We start from the raw sequence: 7,721 nt of genomic DNA on the forward strand, positions 1-7,721 counted from the left end.
GAAGACTATCTTGATTCACCATGATTCAATGAGCATAAATTTACACACTGCACAGAATGAGGTTGTAGATTTCTGGAAGGTGTCATTTCAGATTGCAGGGATGTGAGATGTCAAAGTTTTCATGCCCACATTAAAAGTTCCTTGCATATAATAAAGTACTGCAGCAGGAAGACAACTACTAAGCTTTCATCCCAGTCCAATAGTTTTGTAAACTATTGAGCTTTAACAAAAGGAAACATGGCAAAAATATGACAGTGCCCCTCCACACACACACCCCACTGAGTTTGAAACAGGACAGTTCAGAATTCTACCACTTTATTCTACGCAATGCATAGGGGAGCTCATAATACCTTGAGGGGCTACAATGAGTTTGCCGTTTTTCACCAACATCTTTGTCCAGATGATGTCTCAAATAACAGACATGGTTTCCAATCATTCTGGAGGATAAGGAAGAGGGATAAAGATAACACCTTTTGAAATTAACAAAAAGGGACAATGGTTGAAAAATATAACAAATGGTGCAGAAAACAATTGCTGAAAAGTAAAGAACTGAAATGAAGGCAGTTATGATATATAGAGGAAGGACAAAAGTGAGATGGAAACAGGTTCAGAAGTGACCCATGGAATGCAAACCCTACCTAGGGTCCACAGTGTACCCTTAGTTAAGAACAAATAACAAAGCAGCAATCAATGACTCTGGCCTACCTTCATTAAAGACATACAAAACAGCACCTGTAAACTTTGGTTTAAATAATAACTTAAAATCAAAAGAAATTGACAAAGGGCTAGGGGATGTAGGATCTTTGTGAATTTAACTTTTTTGGCCAATGCCAGTTGAGGAAAAAAATCAGAATAAAAGCAACAAACAAAAGAAAACAAAAAGGAAGTGTTTTGGTTTATGCTTCTTGTCTAAGAAAGGTCTTTGGTCAATGGTTAAGCCAATTGTAAAGCATTCTGTAGAGGGTTGCTAAGGAGGCATTCAAAAGTGGTCCCAAGAGAAGTGAGGTGTGGTGTGCATTTGTTCAGGTTAATGATGGGTGGCTTCTGGAGTTGAGCTGGACCTGAAGTGATAGATGGATACTCATACAGGGGTTTGAGGTGTTCTCAGCTTCCATGGTCCAATCTTGGCTGTCTTTGTAGATCAAATCAGTTGCTGGCTGTGGACAGTCTCTCTGGAGGTCTCCTATGTTTCTTCAATTTGATTGACATTCCTTAAGCACAGTCATCTCCAACTTACTGCAACTGAAAGATTGCCCCTTTGTAACTACAGATACACTGTCTACTTCCCTTCATATCACAGCTACTACCTCAGCCCTTCTAGGTGATCTCTCCACTTTTGCTGTCTATTGGAAAAAACAGGAAATGGAGTGGGGGGGGGGGAAGATGCATGTTCAGTGGAGACCTCTAGTGTAGGTTACAGGAAATGGAATCTCCAAACATTGGTAGTTTTCTGAGTGAAGACTATGGCATTCCTGTATTCTTTGCAGCTATAATTCAAGAATGAAGGGAGAGTATTTCCATTCTCCCATCTTTTTACTTCATCTAGATTTGACAGAATGTAGACCAATTTAATATGTTATCTGAAGGAGTGATTTAGTGGGGAAGTATCATTTCTGTAAGCTTAGATAAAAATATTCTCTCAAACGTAAAGCAACATTAAATGGTGTGAATTAAGAGTTAATCTCTTTTTCCATTAGCAAAATCCTTAAAGTAAAAAACGGAAATTGGCCAAGCAGGTGGTAGAGACCATGTTATGTACCATATGAGAATTTGAGGCAGACATTTGTTAGCATGTCTGACCAGGGATCCTTCTAGGAGATGAGTCCATCAGAAAAACGAAGCAGGCAGGCTTCAGAGAGCTCTGATAATGGCTTTAGAGAAGTTGCACAGACTAATCAGGGAGCACCTTTTGTTGAGTGAGACATTCACTCTTGGTTAGCACAAGAAGTTTGATCCCAACCATTACTGATCTACTACAGAATCAGGGTGGTATAGGAAGAGTGCCATCCTGTGTTCTTACGAGAAGGTAGAGGTTAAAAGGCAAAAGAGAGTGCCAGTTGATTTACGGTAACCCTCTGAGCTAAGCCTGGGGATTAAAGAGGAGGGATTGTTATCATGGCCTATTGCTGCTAAAAGTGTCCTTTAAATAGGAGTTCCAACACTATTAGAATACACTATATATGCACAAACAGACATCAATTTGAGTAGTTGAACTACCTCCTTACTCTACTAATTGACCGCTGAACTGAATGGTGCTTGGAGCCATCAGCAAGCATTAGGCAACTGGAAAACTTCTGTACCCCAAGTAGGCCCTGAATGCAGGTTACAGATGAGCAAAGATACACGAGTCAGGTTCATCTTCCTTTACCTACCCTACCAGTCACGCCTGATTCACCTCAGCTTGCCAATCTCAGTGGCAGCAAGAGGGAGCTTTTGGAAGTGGCAACAAGATAGTTCACCCTCTCATAGAGGGAGGGCAGGGAAGCTTTGGAAACTTGTTGCTTTTTATGATGAGAAAAGCTACAGGGATAACATTTTTCCTCTATCATGATGGGAGGCAACCACACAATGATCAAAGGATGCTGGGAAGGTTTTTGGTTAACACTGCTTGTTTACTTGAATGATGTACTTCATCTATATAACATTTCGGAAACTTTTTGTTCCCTCTTATTAGTAGCTTCTGTCTAGGTATTAATAACTAACATATTGGTTGTGGGGCTGGATGTACCTGTACTAGACTTGTTAATGGCTAGAAAGAGCTGGGTGCTTCATAGCACTGCTGTGTTTGGTCACAAATTAAAGGTTTTGTTTACCTTATGTATATGAGTTTTGGAATATATATATTGTTTTGAGTTTTGCACGGTCAACCAGCTCTTGGTTTGTTTTCTACAGCTACATACCTTGGCCTATTCCTTTCTTTTCCTCTCCCCCACCCTGCCCCAAGTGCTTCAGGTTTTGCTGGCTTTGGAAAGTCAGCTTCACTCATAATCTACTAGGCTGTTCTACTTCCCACCACTTCTCCCCATAAACAAGAAAGAATCACATTTTCTGACCCCATCCTCAGAGAAGTGTTTTTAAAATGGGAGGGACAGAATGAAAGCTGGGAGGAGGAAGCAAATGCTTTAACTTTGCAGAAGTCAAACCCTGAATTCTCATGCTGGACCCCCAATCAGCTTGATTTCCAATTGTCAAGGTGTTAGCTTCTGGTAAAGGTTCACAATATGTGATGGCACGGAATGGACATTTATCCCTGGACTTTATTGATGAGTAAACTTTTATGGACTGAAGACCAGCTGTCAAGCACGACTGCTTCTTGAACTTGCAAGAGAGACAGAGAGAGGCACAAACACAGGTTGGAGAAAGAATAACCAAGTGGTTTTACATGTGAGAGAACCTTTGGCTGCTTGCAGACCTTACAGTGTGTGGATTGTACCCAGTGCGTACTTTTGTTTCTCTCTCAGTCAGGAAATGAACAGAAACATCATGGCCACTGCAGGGGATCTTGTTTCCAGCTGCTGTTCCAGAATGTATAGATGGTGTCAGATGGATCCGTGGTGTGTGTGTGTGTGCGTGTGTGAAAAGATTCCTCCTAGTGCAAAGTTCTCAGTGGAATTTACTGGCAGTCTATTGGAAATGCTTTCCAAGGAAAATTGGGGAACATTCACAGAGGCTCATGGCTTGGATGCTGCCCCCTGTTGGACTGGATGCTTCCAAAATCTTGATTTGTGGGAACACAGCATATGAGCTGAAAATGACAGAAGAACACAGAGCAGACAATACGAGACACCTTCTTTTTATCCCCATAGGGGTGGGGTGATGGAAGAGGGGGGAAACAAAGAAGTCTTCGGACAGAAACAACCTACCATCCTCGTTCACCAATTACAAATAAAAAAATTAAAAAGAAAGGAAGGGGAAAAAGCTCAACTCTGTTTTTTTTCTTTGTACATCCCCCTCTGTGAATGTCTTTTTAAGAGTCACTGGGATGTAACAGAGGGGAAAGAAAGATGTGCCTTCAGCAATGGGTAGACCCAAGGAAACCCTTTTGCTTTGCAGAAGTGCCTTAAACAAGATAACGCTGAAGGTCACCTTGAGGAGGTGGGAGCCATTGCTTTGTCTCTGGGGAAGTGCTGGGCCCTAGATGAGGAGGGAGGGCCCTTAAGACAAGTCTTCTACTGGCAATTCCTCCTCCAGGTCTCTCTCATCAGGAATCGTCACATTCTGATTGGTTGTAGCCATAAGAGAAACAGGTCTGCTGTCATCCTCTGTTTCAGCTGGTTCTTCCTTCACATGGACTTGATGGCTGAAGAATGGGAAGATGGAGAAAACAAGCAGAATCAGAACAGTACTTTGCTTAAGAGAACAAAATTGTACAGGAGTCAGGTAATGAGTTTTCTGGAACACCTACCTGACCAACCCATACTAATAGAATAAGCAGGTCAAAAACTGAATATTTGGCTAGAGGAACACTGGTGGTACAACTTTGTTCAAGTCCCCCAAATATTCATGTCTTAATAAATTTCCTACGGAACAGAAAGTTGTAGAATTAGCAGAAGTTGTTGCCGCTAAAAGGAGCCTCCGTCCAAGCCTTGCTGCCCTTTGGTTGTCTATTAAGAAATGATTATACAATTCCTCACCACTCCAACAAAATTACTACTGAGACTAGGCAGATTTCCCCCTCTTACTAGGGGTGTGCAGTAAGATATTGTGGGCTCTAGAAGTCATCTAACTTACCCAGCATTGGATCGGGTAGGCTATATCTGAGGCAGTCAAAGGTTCCATAGAATGTCTCCTAGATATGGCAAAATCATGAAATAATTCTCAGGAATTTAACAGAGCCTGTCTGACTACTTTTTAATTAATTTAAAAAAATGTTTCTTCCCATTCTTCAGGAAATAGCATTTCTTCCAGCTAATCTTAGCTCTAGGATCATCAGGTGCACTGCCTTGGCCAATCATAGTCTTTCTTGGAGGAGAGAGAAATTTTTAAACTGCAGCTATTGGCCATTTTTGCACAGTGTGTGTGATGAGGTGTTCCTTGCAGCTAGGGAGAGACACCTTGCTTGGGTTATGTTAGATCCCAAACAGATGGCTCCTGCCTGGATTATACTTCTCTACAGATGGGTCTGATCCATTTATTACAACTAGCTAGCCTTTCCTCTGTCCTTTTGCCCCAGTGGGGGGTTAGTAAGGGGTGGGAGGTTTCAGGAGAAGTATTATTCTCGTCGTTTTGAGCTCTGCACAGTTTAATATTTGGCTTGTTTTGATCTTCTGCCATTCCTTTTTGTGTTTCTGAGTTTGTTCTTGTTTTTCATTTTATCCCTAATTTTTTTCTTGGTTTGTTGGTTTTTCTGGTTGCCTTTAACCAGCAGGTTACCTGTTTTCTATCTTTTTTGGTAGATTAATCACTGATTTGTGAGTAAAATTGCATTTTTCATGGCTTAGGTTTGGATAGGTAGGCTCCTTTCCTCTGCAACACAATCAGTGGGGCAGGTGGACCATCACACTAGACAGATACTCTAGAAGGACTACTTTTATTTACAGTTACTAAGTTTAAGGGGGAAAACCACACTGCTCCAGAAAACTGGTGGCCATTTTCACACCTTTTCTCACGATGCACAGGAGATAACTGGGGGTACCTTATTTAAGAGACTATAAAATTGGACCCTTTATCCAATTCACTTGAAACTTTGGGAGTCATTAGAAGAGAGGGTGGACTAGGTTTCCTGATATTTTGATACTATTCAGAGAAAAAAGTCCACTCTGGAAAACCTGCCATTTCCCCCACACAGAAAACAATGAGCATGCATCTGATCCACTCTTAATGAAAACAGAAATGTAATCCAACAAGTCTTCATGATATAATAACATTTATGAGAAATCTTGATACTGATACATTTCTATTTCTTAAACTATGATATTTAATTGAAACAATAATTTCCCATTACACTCCCCTACCTCTTACCCGGTGGTGGTGGTGAGGCACTACAACAACTGGTTTGTGATGAAGGAGAGTTCTCATGTATATAAAAAAAGTTAAAGTGGCTTGAGTGGCAAACCTGGCAGGGATTACTAAGAAACCCATCTAAAAGACCAGTCATATTTGCTTGTTGACATTAGAAGCTGGATTTCTGGATATCTACTACAATGAAGTGTAGTAAAGGAAAAGTAGATGGAGATCTACTTTTCCTTTACTACACTTCATTGTTTCTCCCAGCTATACACCATGCTTCCAAACTATACACCAATCTCCAAACATGGGAGGAATAAGGAAGCAAGCCTATGAGAGATAGTGCTTACCTGTATTGTTGTGGTGAAAGTCGGGGGCTATTGCTGCCATTACTGTTTACTTGTTCTACAGTGCTGCTTACATCGTCATGACCAATGTGAAGCATGCCACTAGTGGAGCTTGTGTTGATCATGGTGGGGCTGTTCAGAAGAGGGAAGTTACTTTCTGCCAAGGCTGCCTGAAAACAGACAGAATGCTAGGGATAAAGCAAGCACAGTACAGTAATATTGTCTGATTACAAACTGAAGAGGGGAAAATATACTGTAAAGATACTGAAAGAAGAAAAAAACAGGTTGCTTACTTGTAACTGATGATCTTCGAGTGGTCCTCTGTGCAGTACCACACATGGGTTGGGCGCCTGCGCACAACCTCACTGGAGAAACTTCCAGAGTTTGCCTCAGAATCGTTTTGGGGGGCTCTCTTCCCACTCTGGGGAGCAGGCATGCCTGCAGCAGGGGAGAGAGCTGCCTCCCACTCAGTTCCTTTGACCTCTACCGGTAAGTCTCAACGAAAGTAAGGTAAGTGTTCAATAGATTCCAGCAGTGGGAAAGGCTGGGTGGGATTGTGGTACTGCACAGAGGACCACTCAAAGATAATCAGTTATAGGTAAGCAACCTGTTTATCTTCGTCATGGTCTCTGTGCAGTTCCACACATGGGTGACTGAAGAGCTGAGCCAGGTGGAGGTGGGAGTTGGCAGCTGAAAGAAAACCAAAACAGATAAGAAAGTATTTGCAATCTCAGTATACAGGTCCTACCTGAGAACAGTGAAGACTCATGTGAAGAGAGATCGCAGCACTGCCTGGCCGAAAGCAGCATCCCGTCGAGCCCAAACGTCCAATGCATAGTGGGACATGAAGGTCAAGGATGAAAACCACGTGGCAGCTGCACAGATGTCTTCTAGTGAGATACCAGCCAGGAAAGCCATCGACGTCGACACCGCTCTGGTGGAGTGAGCAGTAACATAGGTAGGTAAGGGCTGCTTTGCGATTTCATAGCAAAGCGCGATGGTCGACGTCACCCACTTCAACAGTCTTTGGGAAGAGATACTATGCCCCTTGCATGGCACGCCATAGGCAATAAATGTTGTTCCAATTTTCAGAAGGGCTTAGTGCAATAGAGATAAAAGGAGAGAGCCCAACGCACATCTAGTGTGTGTAGTGCTCTCTGAGGTGCATCAGCAGGTTTTTGGAAGAAGACTGGAAGCGTAGAGAACTTCAAAAGATGAAAGATGGAGACAACCTTGGGAAGGAAAGCTGGGACTGGCCATAGGACAACTTTATCTCTATGGAAAACTGTATAGGGAGCATCAGCCCTAAAGGGAGCTAGTTCTTCAACTCGGCGAGGTGTGGTAATCACCACCACAAATGCTGTTTTCCAGGAAAGCAATTGGTGTTCTGAAGAAGCCAAAGGTTCGAATGGGCAACCCATCAATTGG

The 7,721-nt window shown here is 42.3% G+C and overlaps 1 protein-coding gene across 1 annotated transcript in view; it reads right to left on the reverse strand.

Annotated features, from left to right (window-relative positions):
- Positions 1 to 3,235: 3,235 nt before the first annotated feature.
- FOXP4 (forkhead box P4) overlaps positions 3,236 to 7,721 on the reverse strand; it is a 128,690-nt gene continuing 124,204 nt past the window's right edge. The window contains exons 15-16 of the mRNA XM_015412699.1: positions 6,297 to 6,463; positions 3,236 to 4,300 (exon numbers count right to left, since the gene is read on the reverse strand). Coding sequence (XP_015268185.1) covers positions 4,156 to 4,300; positions 6,297 to 6,463 — 312 coding nt within the window. The 3' untranslated portion in view covers positions 3,236 to 4,155. The remainder of the gene's footprint in view (positions 4,301 to 6,296; positions 6,464 to 7,721) is intronic.

This window comes from Gekko japonicus, unplaced genomic scaffold, assembly GCF_001447785.1.
Source record: "Gekko japonicus isolate JY-2015 unplaced genomic scaffold, Gekko_japonicus_V1.1 scaffold647, whole genome shotgun sequence".
In the NCBI taxonomy this organism is placed as follows: Eukaryota; Metazoa; Chordata; class Lepidosauria; order Squamata; family Gekkonidae; genus Gekko; species Gekko japonicus.